General features: G+C 42.4%; 1 protein-coding gene across 1 annotated transcript in view; it reads left to right on the top strand.

The window, feature by feature from the left end:
* LOC121275607 (zeta-sarcoglycan-like) overlaps nucleotides 1-22330 on the top strand; it is a 729694-nt gene that overhangs the window by 418041 nt on the left and 289323 nt on the right. Inside the window, exon 3 of the mRNA XM_041183079.1 lies at nucleotides 12962-13049. Within this exon, the coding sequence (XP_041039013.1) occupies nucleotides 12962-13049 (88 nt within the window). The remainder of the gene's footprint in view (nucleotides 1-12961; nucleotides 13050-22330) is intronic.

Genomic DNA, 22330 nt, shown 5'->3' with positions numbered 1-22330 from the left:
CAGAAGGTGCCCCAGGGATGTGTCAATGAATTGGGGGGAGGGCGGGGCTGCACTCTTCTTGGCTTTTGGGGCCATGTCTTCACCAGTGCCTTCCTGGGCTGCAGTCATTGAGAAGTGTGCGTGTGGCTGCAGTTTAAATATGGCACCCTGCATGAGGAAACAGCGAGGTAATGGTGTGGTGGGTAAATCGGAGGCTGCCTGCCAATGAGACGACATGTTTTACTATTCTCCTGCCTGCTAACACACTTTGTGCAAATCTGGGACAATTCCGCCTTAATATTGTATCACACTGCACACTTCCCTTCCAGTGATGTCATGCTGCTAGCCCTTAATGTATATTACAACAATAATGTAGTGGTAATGTCACTAGACCTTTAGTCCAGTGGCCCAGACATAGGCTTGGGGACATGGGCTTAAATCCCACCACAGAATTTGGTGCAATTGGTAATATGTGTAACAAGGCTAATGTGGGACTGAGCACAGTACCACCCACACAGTGATGTAAGAAGGCACATAGCCCAGACCCAGGGGAGTGTCATGTTGAGTGGAGTTTGTTAAAGGCTTAAGCATGGTGATTGCTCCTAGCCTGTACCCTTTACTGTACATGTGTAAATAGTTCTAGTTGTTAATAAAGACTTACAGTTAACCTACTGAAGACTTTTTAAAGACACACTGTTCTGTAACAAACACCCTCCCAACATTGTGGCAGCTGGTGATCAAAAAACCTCAACCTTGTTAAAACAAACCGAGATGTTGGAAGACTAAGACAAAACTTCAATGAAAATTCTGAACTGAGAGAAGCTCCCAAAGAAGTTAAATACACAGAGAAAATTCAACAGAAAACACTCCAGAGATAAGGCCAGAGAGCTGAAGGCAGAGACTTTACTTTGGCAGAAAACTCCATTGAATTGCCCTGGGAAGGCCAATTTCAGAGCACAGAGACCACAAATACTGCAAGGTTGAGCTAAATCTTTTAAAATTCCAGGCTGCAGCCTGCCCTGAGAACCCTCTCCCTAATTCAGTGTCAGAGGCACCGTTGAAGGAAAACCCATTGCTAAAACCTGATTCCCCAGTCAAAGCCCCAACACGTGGCCTCCAACCTCATAAGATCAGAAAAAGAATGAATTACTTAAATCTCTTGGGATTGTTGTGACTGTCCAGCTTGGAAAACGGCAAGCAAAACTTTAAATTTGAATGCCTCGTTACTCATCAGAGCAAACTGCGGAATAAAAGAAGTCAGTACACAGCCGTTGCTGAGAGTCTTCTTCAAGAAGTGCGCCATAACCATTTTGTGAGCCCATAAAAAACCGAGATGTGCGGATATCGCTTTGTCTTGGTGTCAATGGTGACGCCATCTTGAAAGACTGTATGCTTTTAAAGCTGCATATGCAGTTTAAAAATGTTTAACATGGATCACAATTCAACACATACAGCTCAATTTGGACTAACACACGGCCCAAACCAGTCGCAAAATTGGGGAATTTGGAAGAAAAGATTTTTAAGATACAGCATTGCTTCTGGTTTAAATAAAATGTCAGAGAAGGGCAGGTAAACACACTGCTTTACTCTATAAGCCCAATTGCAGATGACATCATTGTAAGCCAGGATATTAATGAGTCATCTGCCAAATTTGAGGAGGTTTTAAAATCTTTTGGTACTTATTTTAACTTGCAATTCAATAAAACATTGGAGAGAGCTATATTCAGTAAGAGAGTTCAACTGCCTGGGGAATCCATCGATTTCTTCATAAATGATCTCTGCAGTATGGCAGAGGGGTGTGAATATGGAAATTTAAAGCCTGAACTCATGAGAGATAGAATAATGCTAGATGTAACAGATGATGCACTCTTTGACCTTCTATAAACTAAAGAAGATCTAACCTGGATAAGGCAACCCAGATTGTTAGCTTGTCTGCGAGCAACACAGGACAATCTTAAGGCAAGAGAATAAAAGTGGGCAGACGCCAACCCTCAGTCCAGCTTTATCAGGCCACAAAGACACAGGGACAATCCAAGTCAGGGAACAATTCTCAAACCAGCCAGTAGAGTGGCCATGTGGTGTGCGAAGCATCCCCATAGGTGAGATCAATGTCCTGCGAGTACAGCCCAATGCTTCCAGTGTAACAAGATGGGACACTATGGCAAACTGTAAAAGTCAAAACCCCAGAAATACACAGAAGGAACAAAAGTAATCCAAAAGATCAAGGCTGAAAACCCGGAAGACACATAGCGACCCTTCTTGGATGAGGTCAGGAATTGTCATTTCTCATTCTGGAATGCAGAAATCTTTATCAATGGCCATCTGACAAATTTTAAATTAGATTCAGATGCCAGACTGACAGTCCTGTTGGACAATGAACCATGGCTCAAAGGCCTTTGGCTTCGAACAACGTCACTCCACTTTACAGGGCAGGAGGACTCCGAATTCCATCAATGGCATGATCTTGGAACCACTGAGGTATGATGGCAAACAGATCTTTGAGCTAATGTACGTCATCCATAGCCAGCCTCTCTCTTTCCTAAGCAGGGATGCCTGCATAGCCTTGAATCTCCTCCAGACGGCAGGACTGCACTACAGAGTTTTCAGACTCAGGCTTCAGCTTTTGAGCTCTCTTGAACTCTCTTCTCTCTTTGTGGAGAGGTTTCTCCTTTCTCATTGCAGGTCCCAGAAAACACCCAGTGGTCAAAAAAGCCTACTGTCCATGAGATAACCACAACCCCTCTTGTGGAAGTGATACAAGAGAGTGGTCAGCAGTCCGAGAAGCCTCTACCTCGAACTACAACGATGATACAGCTGCTCAACACAGCAACCACCATGCACACATTGCAGCTTCCAGCTAGCATGTCATGACCACAAGGGTGTTGGAGCCTGATATCAGTCTCTCAGCGTCAACAAGAAGCAGAGGTGAGTGTAGCGCTAAACCTTCTACTCGCCACAGGAATGCTGTTCCTCAGCCACATAGAAAAAATTTAAAAAGCTACATGGAGAGGAGCACAATTTTTGTTCACCTCGCAAGAAACAATTTAGAGTAGCAGCAACCACTGACCAACGCAACAGCCAGTTGTTGTCTGCACATATGTGCCTTAAAGTATTTCAGGTTAAATGTCCCTTTTCTTAAACTTCATAGATGATCATGGACTGAAGGAAGTAATGTCTTGATACTTTTTTTTATTCATTAATGGGATGTGGGTTTCACTGGCTGGACCAGCATTTATTGCCCATCTCTAGTTGCCCTTGAGAAGGTGATGGTGAGCTGCCTTCTTGAACCGCTGTAGTCCATGTGGTGTAGGTACACCCACATATTCCTGTCAGGACATAGGAATGCAAAATTTCCCTTTCATTAATAAGTTTACTGACTCAAAAACTCTTTAAGTAAAGATGTAAAATTGTAAAAATGTCATTTAGAAGTATATGTTCAATAATATAAATTCAGTTACTGAGAAGAAATTGATCCTTTCCAGAAAATATTTTGAGCGATTCATTTGATTCATGAACTAACTGTGGCGGTGAGATATTACTTATAACTTCTCCATTATAAAACGTCTACTTAGTTCCTCCTTTATAACAGTTGATATCTGGTCCTAGATTGTCTCGTTTTAATGCTGAAAGTTACCTATTTAAAATAAATGGGTGACTATAATTGGAAAATCTAGGTCATGGTTTTCTAATTATAATTGTTGATGTAAAAAGCTAACATTTGTGGATATGAAATGCATGCCTTTTAGTAAACTTTCTATAAATCATTGGATCATCCTTGATATTGCACATTGGGATCGTCTTCAGATGAAGCAAGGTGAGAGGGCAGGGGTAATTGCAGCTGGACACAAAGACAATTCAGCTCCAATTTAAAAGTAATATATTCTGTCCTTACTTTTTATAATACTTTGATTTTAAATGATTATTTATAGCTAAATTACAAAATGTACAAGAATTTAAGAAGCAGAGTAGGCTGGTTCATAGGGGAACAACAGTTATTGAAAATAGGTGCAGGGATTGCAAAGTGTGGTTAACCTGTGCCCTTCCTTCCAATGTACACAACACATCAACCTTGAACTGCTTGCTAATTTGCATGATTGTTGTGTGCAGCCAGCACTAAATGCACTATGGAGTGCACACCTCAACAGAGGGTCCAAATTTGTGAAAGGCCAGCACCACTTCAAGCCAGCCTATACCTCTCAAAGGGGAGGCTTATTCTGACTGAAGAAAGTGCTGGAATTGTTTGTGGAAGAGAGTTGAGAAGGAAGAAGTGTGAATTATGATGTGACAGAGAAGAGAGCATGCTCTATAGTTCTCTGATACTGCACTGGAGCACTTGGTACAGGAGGTGGAGAGGAGGAGAGATGACAGCTAACCACAGGGGGCCAGAAGGCCCTCCAGACAACCTTTGTGAAGGCACTTGGAGCAGATAGCTGTGGCAATCAATATCTGAAGTCAAGCTTTGAGGACCTAGATACAGTGCTGTATAACATTCAGTGACCTCACGCACATGGTCATGGTCAGTGAATACATCTTAAAATGCCATATCAATGGACCCACTAACTACACATGCTGCTCAGAGTATCCCACCCAGTCACTCAATTAGCAACAATCTCTATCAATCAAACTCATTTACCACATTATATGTTTCACCTCACTCTAATACACTTGGCACCACTGCAAAGCTCACATCCGCCTTTTGCAGTTTGTACATATGCCAGCTATTCAGTCACAACAGCCAAAGGTGGTGCAGGTATCAGTTTGCCAGACAGCAAGGTCACAGATGAGTGCTGCGGCAGAGTACTCAACTGATGACTTTTATGAGACAGGCTGCAGTAAAAGGCGAATGGATATACACATTGAAATGCTTGATGCATTTGCAGGCCGGCCAGAGAGCCTACCATTGCCAAAGTCAAGGAGCATGGAGGAGTCCGGCACTAACTTAGCACAGTGTTTTGCGCAGAGCTTGCAGCAGATCCTTTTAAGCATGGAAGTGGTGGCCAGCTCCATTAGGACACTTGCAGGCCCAATCTTGATGCAGAGTCTGACAGCTAATGTCTCAGCTTCCATTGCAGCACATGGAGACGCTGCCCATTGACTTGAGTGTTGGAGTGGAAGTCTGAGGTCATACAAGGTTAGCCAGAAGCTCAGATTGCTCTCGTGTAAACCCAGCTTGTTGTTACACAAACTGCTGTCAATGAAGATGTAGACTAATGTTCAAAGGGGTTTGCACTTTAAGGCTACAAGATATAATTGTCCTGCATTCTGAAAATCAATATTTGGGTCATAACAGTCAGACTCTCTTTCATTGTTTTAATGTGCAGTTGCTAGGATTAATTAGAGGTCATGGAGATTTTGATCCCTGTAGGTATTTTCTGATGCAAGGGATATTTCTCTGACATTGCAAATGTTTTGGCTTTCTCTTTATTTTGAAATGTGACAACACTTGCATTTGGTCAAGTGTGAAACCCAATTGTGATGTATTACCCTGAATCTTTTTCTAAATGTATATATAGATATAGATATAAATGAAGTACTGACATCGATCTGTGACCCTGTAAGGATGTTCCAGTGAATAGCTAAGTCATAAAGATTAGGAAAATCCCAAGTTTGATTCTCAATCAGTGGTGAATTAGTTAATTTCCAAGAAATGCAGTGTGACAATTAATTTCAATGCTCGTGTGTTTCATGGGGAGGGCAAGAAATGATCATGTACCCTGCTTTTGGTCATTGTCCAACAACACTTACTGGAGGTATGAATGATGTAAGGGCATGTCTGAGTTATCAATGATGCTCGCTGTGGCTACCTAATCTGCTGAGCCTCAAACATGAGCAATGGCATCATGGTTGGAGTAGATGAGGTTACTTGGCATTTAATTAAAATTGAATGATTTTCTCAAGTGACTCATTTGAAACCCACTGTATGGATCTGTCCAGCCCACTGACTGTCAGGGGATGAGACCCAGGAGAAGCTTGTTGAAAAATCATATTTGCAATAGAACAGAAAGCTCAGGCTGGAAGCAAGATATCCTTTCAGGTGAAAAAGAGGTCTAGCTAGTAAGAGAGATTAAGCTGAGAATCAGAACTAAGGACAAATAATACACATTAAAAGTGATGGATAGATAGCAAAAAGAATACCTGAGAACATTGCAGAAAAAATAACACTGGATAAGGGCATATTGCAGGAAAAGAAAAAAAAGCTGAATGGACAGTGCTCCTTTAAATCATAATGATATAATTGAGCGTAGTTTTAACAAATTATTGTTGTGTTGAATATTTAGGAAGTGAGATCAAATCATATGAACATATGAATAATATTCTTATCATATAACCCATTTATTTCTTACTGTTGGTTTGTGGTATTCCTTTAATATGAAAAAGGTACCTAAAGTACTCCATGTAAAAATACAAAGAAGTGTTTTGACACCAAACAGAAAAGCATTTGACTATGATTACTTACTGATTTTCCCTGTTCATCTACTCACAGTGATTGCACTATGAAGAAATTCATTACATGTGAAGCATCTAGAGATATCTTTGAAGAAGGTTGCAAGGCATAAAATAAATAAATGGTCATCCCTTTAAAAACAATGATAGTGCAAACATAGGTTCAAATGGAAAGTCTTTTTACTCATGGTCACGGTATTTGTCAACTGAAATACAGGCAACCACATGTCACAACTATTAATAGAAACTAATGTTTATTTTACTAAATGTTTCACAATCTAGTGGACAGTTGACATTCTAATTATCACTGCGGAACTGTTCTAAACTCTTTAAATTAGACAGCATTTTAATTTAATAGCAGTAAGGATGATGATGAGCATACTGAGCTTCAAAGCACGTGCTGCAAATTAGTAGAATGTAGGTTTATGTCTGTATTTCACTGAACGGTGAGTTTCTGTTGCTACAGCTCCCTGTAGAGAAGGACATCAAATTGAGGGAAATTACAGTTTAAATAGAAGAAGAGAAAATAGAAAAGTGACAATGAAGAAACAGTGAATGAGATTAATGATCCGTTAATCTGTTTTGGATACATGTAAGCCAGAACATCTGAAGGAATTCATTAAGCAGTGTCACAGGAAACTAATGCATCCACACAAAAAAAAGGTAGACTTGACCCATGAGTATAACATTCATGGGTAGATGGTGGCATAGTGGTAATGTTACTGGACTACTAATCCAGAGGCCTGGGCTAATGCTTTGGGGACATGGGTTCAGATCCTGCCATGACAGGTCCTGGAATTTAGTTAATAAAATCTGGAATTAAAAGCTAGCCCCAGTATTGGTGACAATGATAACAATTACCAAATGCTGTAAAAATCCATCTTTCAGAGAAGAAATTCTGCCATCCTTCCCTACCCTGGCCTGCTTCAGATTCCTGACCCTTAACTACCCTCTGGAATGGCCTAGCAGTTGGTCACTTAGTTTGAGCGGAAATAAGGATCAGCAGCAAATCCTGGTCTTGCCATGAGATAACAAAAAATGAGAGTAAGTGGGTGGCCAGTTGAGTCTGTTCTGACTCTTTTAAAGGTTAAACATCTTATCCAAGAGTTAGCTCCTCAAGATTCCAGCACTCTCAGTATTCCATGGAAATGCAAGGCCTGGATTTCCCTTGAACCCAGCCCTTTTGACTCAGAGGAGAGAGTGCTGTTGCTGCTGAGCAAAGCTGACACTAGTGAGAAAGAATAGTGAAAAGAAGCAAATCATAAAGTTGAAGAGTAGAATTAAATGAAAAGGGAAGTAAAAGGCAAGAACCTCATTCCAGACTCCAAGGGCAGAATTTTACGACCCCGTTTCAGCGGGGACGGGGCAGTAAAATGCAGCGAGACATTCTAAACCCCATAGACTTCAGCGGGAATGTAAAATTCCGCCGTTGTAAAATTCTGCCCCATAAACTCTTGGAGAGAGGAGAATAAGACAAACAGATGCGTTGTTAGGAAGAGGAAAGTTGTTGTGCTCTCTTACGGTCTGCTGCCACCATATATATATATATATATATATATATATAGAGGGTTTCAATGTAGACCACAAGGGATCTGTCTCTGTGCTATCTATGCTAAGCAAGATACTGAGACTGACAAGGGTTCTGGTCAAACACAATTACATGAATTTTATTACTAGCAACAATTACATACAACTCTGCATAGACCTTGATCTAACCTGGGTCCTGACAGTTACATAGGCTGGTTACTTGACTATATGCCTGACTCGTAAGATAAACATAAAGTCTTAATGATAGAGAGTCACAGGCAGTAGTGAACATATGCAGTAGAATCAATAGTGAATATATGTAACTTTTATCCTCCAGCCTTACACATGGTGATGTCATAGTGATGTCACTATGCAGCTTCTTAAAGGTACATGTCATGTCTGCATTGGCATGCATACAATTTCACTACAGGTGCTGAGGTATTATCAGTTTGGTTGAGAAATGTTTGGAGTTGCCCTATTAGGGTGGACTCTTGCCAAAACTTTAGTGAGAAATTGGCAGAGCTCCTTCAGAAACAACACAAATAGCTGAAAATGTTGGCTTACACCATTTCTCTGAAATCACCAGTTATGCACTAAAGCCATGGCAGGAGATCCCCATGTTTTTTATTATTCATTCATAAGATGTGGGCTTCGCTGGCTGGGCCAGCATTTATTGTCCACCCCTAGTTGCCCTTGAGAAGGTGGTGGCGAGCAGTCTTCTTGAACCACTGCAGTCTAAGTGGTATAGGTACACCCAAAGTGCTGTTAGGAAGGGGGTTCCAGTATTTTGACACAGCAACAGTGAAGGAACGCTGATATATTTCCAAGTCAGGATGATGAGGGACTTGGAGGGGAACTTCCAGGCGGTGGTGTTCCTATCTATCTGCTGCCCTTGTCCTTCTAGATGGTAGTGGTCATGGGTTTGGAAGGTGCTGTCGAAGGAGCCTTGGTGAATTCCTGCAGTTCATCTTGTAGATGGTACACAATGCTGCTGCTGTGCATTGATGGTGGAGTGAGTGAATGTTTGTGGACTGCTTTGCCCTGGACAGTGTCCAGCTTCGTCAGTGTTGTGGGAGCTGCACTCATCCAGGCAAGTGGGGAGTATTCCATCATGTTCCTGACTTGTGCCTTGTAGATGGTGGACAGGCTTTGGAGAATCAGGAGGGAGGTTATTGTTGCACTATTCCTAACCTCTGACCTGCTCTTGTATCCACAGTATTTATATGGCTAGTCCAGTTCAGTTTCTGGTCAATGGTAACCTCCAGGATGTTGATAGTGGGGGATTCAGTGACGGTAATGCCATTGAACATCAAGGGGCGATGGTTGGATTCTCTCTTGTTGGAGATAATCATTGCCTGACACTTGTGTGGTGAATGTTCCTTGCCACTTGCCAGCCCAAGCCTGGATATTGTCCTGGTCTTGCTGCATTTGGACATGGACTGCTTCAGTATCTGAGGGGTTGCAAATGGTGCTGAACATTGTGCAATCATCAGCGAACGTCTAACTTCTGACCTTATGATGGAAGGAAGGTCATTGATGAAGCAGCTGAAGATGGTTGGGCCGAGGACACAACCCTGAGGAACTCCTGCGGTGATCCCTGGAGCTGAGATGATTGACCTCCAACAACCACAACCATCTTCCTTTGTGCTAGGTATGACTCCAATCAGTGGAGAATTTCCCCCTTATTCTCATTTACTCCAGTTTTGCTAGGGCTCCTTGATACCAAGGGCAGTCACTCTCACCTTACCTCGGGAGTTCAGCTCTTTTGTCCATGTTTGAACCAAGGCTGTAATGAGATCATCAGCTGAGTGGTCCTGGTGGCACCCAAACTGGCCATCAGTGAGCAGATTATTGCTAAGGAAGTGCCGCTTGATAGCACTGTTGATGACCCCTTCCATTACTTCACTGATGATGAAGAGGAGACTGATGGGGTGGCAATTGGCCTGGTTGGATTTGTCCTGCTTTTTGTGTACAGGACATATCTGGGCAATTTTCCACATTGCCGGGCAGATGCCAGTGTTGTAGCTCTACTGAAATAGCTTGGCTAGGGGTGAGGCAAGTTTTGGAGCACAAGTCTTCAGTACTATTGCTGGAATATTGTCAGGGCCCATAGCCATTGCAGTATCCAGTGCCTTCAGTCGTTTCTTGAGTGGAGTGAACCAAATTGACTGAAGACTGGCATCTATGATGCTGGCGATTTTTGGAGAAGGCTGAAATGGGTCATCATATGGATATATTGATCTTTAGGACCTACAAAGCAAGTATTCTATATTCCAAATTTCAAACACCAATATCTTTTCTTAAAATAAACGGTAAGACATTCAGGTGCAATGGATGCATCCACACAAGTATTGGTAGGAATGACCACCACACGGTCCTTGTTGAGATGATGTCCCATCTTCATATTGAGGATACCTCTATCGTGTTGTGTGGCACTACCACTGAGCTAATTGGGATAGATTTCTATCTTTGTAGGTCCTAAAGATCCATTTGTCCATATGATGGGATAGATTTCAAACAACCTAGCAACTGAAGACTGGGCAACCATGAGGCGCTGTGGGCCATCAGCAGCAGCGAAACTGCACTCAACCACAATCCGTCACCTCATGGCCCGGCATGTCCCCCACTCCATCATTACCACCAAGCCAGGGGATCAACCCTGGTTCAATGAAGGATGCAGGAGGGAATGCCAGGAGCAGCACCAGGCATACCTAAAAATGAGGTGTCAACCTGATGATGATGCAGCGCAGGATTACTTACATGACAACCAGCTTAAGCGAGTGATAGACAGAGCTAAGCCATTCCACAACTAACAGATCAAATCTAAGCTCTGCGGTCCTGCCACATCCAATCGTCAATGATGGTGGACAATTAAAAAACCCATTGGAGGAGGGTGCTCCACAAATATCCCCATCCTCAATGATGGGAGAGTGCAGCACATCAGCGTAAAAGAGTCCCCAGCATCACAGATGCCATTCTTCAGCCAACCTGATTGACTCCACCTGATATCAAGAAATGGCTGAAGGCACTGGATACTGCAAAGGCTATGGGCCCTGACAATATTCCAGCAGTAGTACTGAAGACTTTTGCTCAGAGCTTGCATTTCCCCTAGCCAAGCTACTCCAGTACAGCTACAACAGTGGCATCTACCCAGCCATGAGGAGAATTGCCCAGATATGTCCTATACGCAAAAAGCAGGACTAATCCAACCCGGCCAATTTCCACCTCATCAGTCTACTCTCGATCATCAGTAAAGTGATGGAAGTGGTTATTAACACTGCTAGAGAGCAGCACTTGCTTAGCAATAAGCTGCTCATGGACACAAAGTTTGGGTTTTGGCAGCTCCTGACCTCATTACAGTCTTGATTCAAACATGGACTATAGAGCTGAACTCCCAAGGTGAGGTGAGAGTGGCTGTGCTTGACAATAAGACAGCATTTGACTGAGTGTGGCATCAAGGAAGACCTAGCAAAACCAAAGCCAATGCGAATCAGGAGGAAAACTCTTCACTGGTTGGAGTCATACCACAAAGCACAAAGGAAGTTAGTTGTGATTGTTGGAGGTCAGTCACCTCAGTTCCAGGACATCATTGCAAGTGTTCTCCAGGGTAGTGTCCTAGGCCCAGCCATCTTCAGCTGCTTCATCAATGACATCCCTTCCATCATAAGTTCAGAAGTGGGGATGTTCGCTGTTGATTGCACAATGTCCGGCACAATTCACAACTCCTCAGATACTGAAGCAGTCCATGTCCAAATGCAACAAGTTCTGAACAATATTCAGGCTTGGGCTGAGAATGGCAAGTAATATTTACACCACACAAACACCTTGCAATGACAATCTCCAACAAGAGAGAACCTAACCATTGCCCCTTGACCTTCAATGGCATTACCATTGCTGAATCCCCCACTATCAATTCTCTGGGATGAGAAACCATTGATGAGAAACTGAACTGGACTAGCCATATAAATACTGTGGCTACAAAAGCAGGTCAGAGGTTAGGAATCCTGTGGCGAGTAATTCACCTCCTTACTCCCCAAAGCCTGTCCCCCATCCACAAGGCACAAGTCAGAAGTGTGATGAAATACTCTCCACTTGCCTGGATGAGTGCAGCTCCAACAACACTCAAGAAGCTACACACCATCCAGGACAAAGCAGCTTGTTTGATTGGCACCCCATCCACAATCCTTCACTCCCTCAACCACAGATGCACAGTAGCAGCATGTGTACCATCTATAAGGTGCACTAGCGGAACTCACCAAGCCTCCTTAGACAGCACCTTCCAAACCCACAACCGCTAACATCTAGGAGGACTAGGGCAGCAGATGCATGGGAACATGACTAGCTGGAAGTTCCCCTCCAAGCCATTTGATATGGAAATATATCGCCGTTCCTTCACTGTCACAGGGTCAAAACCTTGGAAGTCCCTGCCTAACAGCACCGTGGGTGTACCTATACCACATAGGCTGCAGTGATTCAAGAAGGTGGCTCACCACCACCTTCTCAAGGGCATTTAGGAATGGGAAATAGCTGCTGGCCTAGCCGATGACGCTCACCTTCCATGAATGAATAAAAAAAAATCAGGTCCTAAACGTAGTTCAGGAAATATCTCATTTTTATTTTGATCACTAATTAGTAGCCACAGAAAGAAAATGATGTCCATGAGGGGAATAACTGAACAAGGATGCAAAAGCTTTGATAAAAAACTTTAAATAGATTTCTATCAAAGATTAATACAGTGTACAATTGATAATTCAATCATTTTAATGCTAAAAATGTGAATTATCTAGAAGTTTAAATCATGCAATACAAATAGGATTGCAAAAACACAATCAAGTGAAAATTTAGTGCTTACAAAATTATGATACTAGATGATTTGAACTAAATGACTTTGAATTACAAGGAGGAGACTATAAAGCCTTTCTGATAATTTTATGTTGCATTCTTCAAACTCACCTCAGTTTCATTTTTATCCTTCCCACCCCATTTTTTCTCTCTTGTCATTATTTCTCAGGACAGCCCACTGATGTTGCAGTCTGACAGAAATGTAACCGTGAATGCTCGCAATAACCTCGGACAGATTACTGGGCAACTGACAGTTGGTGAGTTTGCTACTCTCTGATTATGTATTTTGGTCAGAATCACTTTATCACTTTATTTAGCTATTTGGATGATATGCTTTTGTATCGAGTGGTTGCAGATTAATCCCAGCGTGGTCTCTCAACTCTTATCACATTTATATTAAGCATGTCCATAGCAATTCTGACTTAACATTTCTTTTTTTAAATAACAAACTAGTTTCACCTCCTTTTAACTTAAGAAATATCAGCTTTTGATTCTCTCCTTTTGAAGATGCTTACTACTAAACTTTGTTTCAAACAATTCGTAACATTTAATTAAAAGATACCTTTTTATCAGACTGATCATCAATATAATAGTTCTCATGACATGTTTATCCACTAGATTTATAATATGAAGGCCATTTTATATTCTAATGTACTCTTGGTACAGTGAAATTAACTGCAATGCCTAACGCTTATGTAAAAATTCAACAGAAAATCAAAATTGCACATTGTGCACGTTACTGCAGACTCCTAGTGAGTCAATTCATTTTTAAAAGGCTGTAATCTTCGGATGGTTTATATTTAAGTGAGTAAAACTTCCTTCTTTGTTCAGTTCAATTCTAGTGTCAAACAGGCTGAAACTAATGTCAGAATATTGCTGAATTATGGAAGGAGGCTTGTGAAGGAATTAAGTGGTTTGCACAGAGTTAGGTACATTTTCTGAAGAGTTTTTGTGAACATTAATGTGTATACAGAAGACTCTGAGAAATGGGCAATACTTCTTATTAAAATGGCATGCCAACAACTCCAATTATGGAATAAACTTGATCCTTCAGTAGCTCAGTTAATTAGATGAACAGTTAATTAGCTGAGTCATCCAGAGCAGAAGGTTCCAGTCTAATTCTAGGCCTGTGTAAGATAACTGACCTTAGCAGGTGACAGTCAAAGTGCTCCAATTGTGTTCCTTGGTTAAGGAGAGGAAAATCAGCCTGAGTGCTGACGGGTGATCACTGTCTAGAGTATGTGTGTGTATGGATGTCAAGGGAGATAGGGTGTGGCTCAGATGTGGTTTCCTTCCCCTAACCATAAAAACAACAACCCATGAACGAACTAAACATTTGGGCTTTACTTTTCAATTTTATGTTGCCCCAGGAAGTGCACCAGTGAACAGTTCCTAAAACTGTTTTGGTAGTTTACTTTTCCATGCAATTGCCAATTGTTCTCTCACCAATTAACCACATTTTTCAAATCAAATGGCAGACATTTTTAAATTACCACTTCCATATGTGCCAATCCTTCAAGGTCAGATGAAATATTGTAATTGAATCAAGTGGAAGGTCAAGGTTCATTCAGGTACCAGTGTTTAATTTGAGACAGTTTAGAGATATAATTTCAATTTAAGTTTGTTTCGTTCTTTAGAAGTCGAGAAGTACCTAGAATGGTCGGGGACTAATCACACTGCACGATTTAGTGCTGAGTCCAATGAGTTGGGAAGATCCCAGGCTCAGTGCCTAATCTACACTGAATCCACAGGAAGGTGTTGGGAGCATTTCAATCAACTTTAGTGCTCATAAAGTAAGGAGCAATGAATAATGAGCCCTTCATTAGTTATTGACCCCTGTGTGCTTAGACTTTGGGTGAGGGCAGGATCTTGTGTCACATGGAGCACCAGCATCTACTGTCTAAGCTAACAAAGAGTGGCCATTTGAGCATCTATACTCCAGCATGAGTTGCCTGGCGAGGAGAAAGAGGGAGCAAGAGTGAAGGGGAAAAGCCTTATGACATTTGTGTGGATAGCCCCTGAAAAAGAGCATGGGGATTGCAATGTGTGATTAACTTGTGGGCATTGATTGAAATGCAGGCAGCATACCATCCTCAGTGGTGCCTGGTCATTAGAATGATCCTTACATGCAGCCAGCACTAATTGCACTGCTTATTGACTGCATGCATCAGCAGGGGACCCAAAATTGTAACTCCCCAACACCACGAAAAGCTAACCTGCACTGCTTAAAGCTCAACTGAATGTCTTGAAGAGGCTGAATTGTGGCTGGAGCAGGTGCTGGCTGTCACGCAGGAAGGGAATCTGACCTGGCAAACAGTAGAGAATGGCACAACAGGGGAGAGACTGAGCTCCAAGATTTCTGGAACCTGTACCTTGGTAGGGAAGGTAGAGAGGAGGAGAGATATCCTGTACCTGCAGGAGGAGTCTGGGTCCTCTAGATATCCAGTCAAAAGGGACTGGGTACAGGTAGCAATGGAGCTCAATTCCAGGAGTCAAGCCCTGAGGACCTGGATGCAGAACCACAAGAGGTGACCTCGTGCGAGAGGCCAAGGTCAGTAAATGCATCTTCAAATGCCATAGCCTACCTACTGCACCATTAGCCTTAGCTACTGCTCTATTCAAAACAGTCTCATCACTTACCTACCAGAATTCCTATGAATTAGGACTCATACCTGACATTCATTTCTTCACCTCACCCTTACAAGCTTAAAAATGCTGTGAGCCTTACACCCACATCTCACTGCCCGCACATGCTGCTAGCTATTCAACCATGATAGCCACATCAACCGAAAAGATTGCACAACACTCACTGACACATTTCCCTCTCTCTTGCAAAATAAGGTGGTGTACAAACAGAGATAGCAGAAGCTAAGTGGAGTAGGACAGGTGAGCTTGTATGTCCTAACCCTCATGGAAGAGACAATACTGGTCAGTATTGGAATGGTTGAGGCCTTGGCTAGCTACAGGGATGAAATCATCGAAGATGATGGTATCCTCATGCCTAACCCTTCTTCTCACATCCCATTGCCCTTTATCCTTCAGAGTTTTTTGTTCCGTGTCCATATGTAACAAGACCTGGACAACACTCAGGCTTGGGCTGTTAAGTGGCAAGTGACATTTGTGCCACACATGTGCGAGGCAATGACCATCTCCAGCAGGAGAGTATCTAACCGCCTTCCCTTGACATTCAATGGCATTACCATCACTAAATCCCCCATTATCAACATCCTTGAGGTTACCATTGACCAGAAACTGAACACAGAGCTCAACACCACCCAGGACAAGGCAGCCCACTCGACCAGCACCACAGCCATTCCCTTAAATATTCACTCCCTGCACCACTGGCACACACTGGCAGTAATTGAATAAAATACAGTAGCGATGGCAAGGCGGGTGATGTGTTGTTGCTGCAGCATGTGGGATCTTCTGGATACCAAGGTGATCCAGGGCAAACATATCTGTAGTAAGTGTTTGCAACTCGGGAAACTTTGGATCCGAGCTGAGGAGCTAGAATCTGAGCTGCAGACATTGTGCTATATCAGGGAGCAGGAAAGTTATCTGAACACTTGGCTCCAGGAAGCAGTCACACACCACAGATTAGGTAATTCCAATTTGGTTTGTTATCAGGGACTGGAGGGTGTGACTGCAGGTGAGGCAGGTAATGGGGATCCAGGAGGTAGCGTTCAAGGAGCTTCGGCCCCTGCAACTGTCCAACAGTTACAGTTCTTGCAAGCTGAGTGGACGAGAGTGGGGACTGCAGGGAGGATGAACAAATTGACCATGGCATCGTGGTACACAGAGCCATTCAAGTAGGAGGAGGAAATAGGAATGTAGTAGTGGTAGGGGACAGTATAATTAGGGGGGGGTAGATACTATTCTTTGCAGCCTTGAACATGAGTCCTGAAGGCTGTGTTGCCTGCCAGAGTTAAGGGCATCTCCTCAGGGCTGGAGAGGATCTTGGAGTGGGAGGGGTGGGATCCAGTGGTTGTTGTCCACGTTAGTACCACCAACTAGTAGGACTAGAAAGGAGATTCTGCTGAAAGAATTTGAACAGTTAGGAGCTAAATTGTAAAGCAGAACCTCCAAGGTAATAATCTCGAGGTTACTAGCCAAGCCACGGGCAAACTGGCATAAGGTAAACAATGTCAAGGACCAGAGTTTTCAGGTCGGTGAGCAGGGATGTCCCGACGTCATCGCACGTCATTCAGACCCTCAGTTTGGCGGACGCACAGCAGAGTCGGCTGCGCGCCTGCCAAACTGTTAAAGGCCTATTAAGGCCATGTAAATTCCAATTAAAATGATTAACTGAGCTACCGTCCAACCTTAAGGTTGGCAGGCAGGCGAAGAGCCCAGGCAGCCTTCGCATTTATCATGAAACCTTATCTACGAGCGGGATGAGGTTTCATGAAGGCTTTTAAAGTTCAATAAAAATGTTTAATAAAATTCATTGACATATCCCAGCTCAAGTGACACTGTCTTAAAAATTTTTCTTTTCTTTATTAAAATTTTTAAAAATCAAACTAATCTCTGTGAGGCAGCTCTTTGCCTCAGGGAGATTTCTGTGCTCTTTTGCGCACATGCGCGAAAGAGCACAGGCCCCAACTCAGCCTACTTCCCCGCCCACACAGGGAGTGCTAAGCACTTCCGGCCGTGTGTCACGTTGGGTGGGCCTTAATTGGCCCCCCTACGCAAAATGGCAACATGCAGCCGATCAGCGGCGATCAGCTGTGCGCCCACTCCCGGTTAACCCCCCCTTGGGGGAAAAAATTCTCCCCAAGGAGTTAAATGCATGGCTCAGAGATTGGTTTGGGAGGAATGAGTTTCAGTTCATGGGACACTGGCACCAGTGCTGGCGCAGAAGGAAGCTGTTCTGGTGGGACAGGCTTCACTTGAACCGTGCTGGGATCAGTGTCCTTGCGAATCAATTAACTAAGGCTGTAGAGAAGGCTTTCAACTAAATAGAGGTGGGGAGGGGAGGGTTCTGGAGAGGGGATACTTAGGCTTACAAAGCGAAAGTATATGGCAGCATTGCAGGGCAGCTATTTAGGTACTGAGACCCAGATTGAGACAGGAAGTAACAGAATTTACAAACATAAAAAAAAAGCAGCAAATAGGGTCAAAGGGGGAAAAATGGTAAAAAGGCAAAATTAATGGCTGTTTACTTAGTTGCACATGGTATTCGGAACAAAATAAATGAATTAACAGACACATAGAGTTTAATGGGTATGATCTTATGGTCATTATGGGGACCATTATTAATGGTTACAAGGAGATCAAAGCTGGGAACTAAATATTCAGGAGTATGAAACTATTTGAAAGGACAGGCAGGTTGGAAAGGGTAGTGGGCTTTGTTAGTGTGAGGTGGAATAAGTACGATAGCAAGAAATGGTCTTGGATCAGAAGATGTAGAATCCATATGGGTGGAGGTAAGAAATAACAAGGGGAAGAAGCCACTGATAGGAATAGTTTATAGGCTCCTTAACAAAAGCTATTCTGTAGGACAGAGAATAAATCAGGAGATATTGAGGGTATGTAAAAAAGGCAGTACATTAATTATGGGTGAATTTAATCTTCATGTAGATTCAGAAAATCAAATTGGCAGAGGTAGCCATGAGAATGAACGCGTAGAGTGTATTCAGGACAGACGTTTAAGAAAACAATTCATGACTCATAACAGCGATATATCCCATTGAGCAAGAAGGATTCTAGGAAGGGGATAAACCAACCGTGGTGAACCAATGAATTAAGGATAGTATCAAATTGAAAGGGAAATAATACAATGTGGCAAAGATTAGTGGTAAGGCAGAGGATTGGGAAAGTTTTAAAAGCCAACAAAAGATACCAAAATATATCAATGATGGGGAAAATAAACTTTGAGGGCAAACTAGCAAGTATTATAAAAACGGACAGTAAGAGCTTCTTTAAATATATAAAAGGAAGAGAGAGGCCAATGTGAACATAGGCCCCTTAGAGATTGAGGCTGGGGAAATAACAATGGGGAACCAGGAAATGACAGAGGAGTTAAATAAATACTTTGCATCAGTCTTCACGGTAGAAGATACTAATAACATTCCAAAAATACTAAATAAACAAGGGTTAAAAAGGGGGAGGAAATAAATACAATAACTATTATTAAGAAAAAGTACTAGGGAAACTAATGGGGCTAAAGGCCGATAAGTCCCTTGACCTGATGGGTTGCATCCTAGGAAATAAAAGGAAGCAGCTACAGGGATAATGGATGCACTGGTAATAATCTTCCAAGAATCCTTAAATTCTGGAAAAGTCCCAGAAGATTGGAAAACTGCTAATGCAACACCCTTGTTCAAAAGGGAGGGAGACAAAAAGCAGGCCAGTTTGCTTAACATCTGTCATTGGGAAAATGTTAGAATCTATTATAAAGGATATAATAGCAGAGCATTTAGAAATCCAAAATATATTCAAGCTTCATGAAGGGGAAACTATGCCTGACAAATTTATTAGAATTCTTTGAGGAGGTAATAAGCAGGATAGATAAAGGGGAATCAGTAGATGTAATATATTTGGATTTACAAAAGGTGTTTGATAAGGTACCACACATAAGGCTGCTTAATAAGATAAAAGCCCATGGTGTTGGGGTAGTATGGATATAGGATTAGCTAACTAATAGAAGATAGAGAGTTTGGATAAGGGGGGTATTTTCAGGATGCAACCTGTAACTAGTGGAGTGCCACAGGGATCAGTTCTGGGCCACAATTATTTACAATATATATTAATGACGTAGGTGAGGGAAGTGAATGTTCTATCACCAAATTTGCGGATGACACTAAAATAGGCGGGAAGGCAATTGGTGAGGATGACACAAAGTTTCTGCAGAGGGATATAGATAGGTTAAGTGAATGGGCAAAAACTTTGCAGATATGATATAATGTGGGAAAATGTGAGGTTATGCATTTTGGCAGGAAGAATAGAAGAGCTGAATATTATTTACATAGAGAAAGACTTCAGAAAACTACAGCACATAGGGATATGGGAGTTCTCATGCATGAATCCCAAAAATCTAACATACAAGTTCAGCAGGTAATAGGGAAAGCAAATGGAATGGTAGCCTTTATTTCAAAGGGAATAGAGTATAAAAATTGTCACATCTCACTGGGGATAGTGTGCTATAATATCAAACCCCACTATTCCTTGGGTGGTGATAAATGTGAAAAATTGATCAACCCACCAGATTGCCCCAATTCTACCTGTTTAATTTATGTTAACAGAATACAAACACCAGGTTTATAATCTTAATAAGTAAACAACTGTTTATTGAACAAATTGTCTTTAGTGGCAGAAGAAAGAAATATGAACTGCTAACTTCTAACTCTATAACTCAAATTCTACCCCTTCTTAAACCTATCCGCGCGCGCACACACACACACACACTCACACACACGTACACACACAAACATTGAAGACACACCAAACATGGATTTTAAGGGTGAGATAAAACAGCTTAATAGCACCAATCTGGAGTACAGGATTAGACGGGTTGATTTTAGTTAACGTCTTCCAAATTCTTTGCAGCTTGTTGTTGATAACACCAGGTGGTCTCCCAGTACTTTCAGTCTGTGCTTCACTGGTTGAAAAACTTGCTTTTCAATGGGAAAAGTTTTCCCCCCCATTGATGGGGTTGTGCGGGAGTGGGCGTGAACCCGATCGGCACCCCTGATCGGGGCTGCGCCGCCATTTTATGTGGGCAGGCCAAATAAGGCCTGCCCAGCATGACGCTCACCCGGAAGCGCTGTGCGCTCGCTGTGCGGGTGGGAGGGGGATTCCCTGAGTCGCGCGGAAAAGCTCAAAAATCTCCTTGAGGCACAGAGGTGCCTCAGAGAGATTAGTTTGACATGTGTAACTTTAAATAAAGGAGAAAAAACCTTTTAAAACATGTCCCCTCATGTGACACTGTCACAGGAGCTGGGACATGTCAAATAACTAATGTAAAACATTTTATGAGATTTTAAAACACTTCATGAAACCTCTTCCCGCCTGTGGATGAGGTTTCATGAAAAATGTGAAGGGCACCTGGATTCTTTGCCTGCCTGGCAACCTTAAGGTTGGACGGGCAGCTTATTTAATTGAGTTAATTAGGTTTTAAATGGCCTTATAGGCTTTTGACAGTTCGGTGGGCGCACAGCCGAGTTGGCTGCACGCCTGCTGAACTGAAAATCTAATTGATGTGCGGTGACATCGGGATGCCCGCCCGACGTCACCGCGTGTCATTTTATGTGTCAGCGAGCAGGGGTGGGGCTCACTTGCTGACCAGAGAATTCAGCCCATTGTCTCCACTGGTGATTTTTCCCCTTTTCTTCTTGACAGGGGTTTTCAGAGAAAGCAGGTTACAGAGATGTGAGGGACAGTCAGCTATCTTTTGTTGCAGGTTTGTTGAAATCTTGCAAACACAGGAAATAGAGGTTTCAGGTCTTCCCTCTTTGCAGGCTAGGAGCTGCACAGTTACCACACAGAACCCTGGTCACCTGTTCAGGAGTCAATTAAAATGCTGTCCTCAGACAGTTTCCCCCTAGTCCAGAACTCATTTATGGCACCATCCTGTTCCTTTATGGCACCCTCTGTTCCAGGATAAGCAAGTTTATAAATAATCATCATCCTACTCCAGTGAACATGTCTTTCAACTGCAGCCACGGTAGTTTTTAAGGCCACAGTCCAATTTTAAAGCCACAGTCCAAGAAAAATTAAAAATAGGTTATTTACATGCCTCCACCTTTAATAGAGATGAAACGCCATTTCAAAAATGCGTTTCATCACAAAGTATGTGACACGTGGACAACAAAACATGAGACTTACATTCATTCATCCATCCTTCCCCCTTATTCTTATTTCAGTAATTTACACCTGGCACAGTGCATCCGCGATCATGTTATATTTACTGGCAATGTGAACAATCTTTACATTGAACGGTTGAAACAAATGACTCCATCTAAACAGTCTCCCATTTTGAGTTTTAAACTTCTCAATGAGCGCCAGCAGATTATGGTCAGTGTAGATTAGAGTTTCTTTGATATCGTGTCCGACATAAACTTCAAAGTGTTGAAGAGACAATAACAATGCTAGGGTTTCTTTTTCTACATTCTCTGGTATTTATTTGGTTTCTTGGAAAAGCACCCGACCGGTTTCTCTTTCCCTAATTTATCATCTTGTAATATAACCGCACCTACCCATAAGTCATTAGCGTCAACTGCAATTTTAAAAGGTTTGGAAAAGTCAGGGTCATCCAACATGGGTTCATTTATTAAGATTGCCTTCAGCTTTTCAAAGGCTGTTTGGCATTCTGCCGATCAGACCACTTCTGCCTGTTTTCGTAACAAATTGGTTAGAAATACAGCTATTGTGCTGAAGTTAGGCACAAACTTCCAAAAAACCCATATATTCCCAAAATCCTCATAATTTCTCATTTGGTTTTAGGAATGGGAAATTCTATTAGAGTGTTCACTTTTGCTGTTCTTGGCAACATCTGCCCTTGTCGAACAATATGACCTAAGTAAGTTACCCTTGCCTT

Source organism: Carcharodon carcharias, chromosome 1, assembly GCF_017639515.1.
Source record: "Carcharodon carcharias isolate sCarCar2 chromosome 1, sCarCar2.pri, whole genome shotgun sequence".
NCBI classification, from domain to species: Eukaryota; Metazoa; Chordata; class Chondrichthyes; order Lamniformes; family Lamnidae; genus Carcharodon; species Carcharodon carcharias.
The sequence above is the reverse complement of the archived record's forward strand: the minus strand, read 5'-3'. Positions and strand labels throughout refer to the sequence as shown.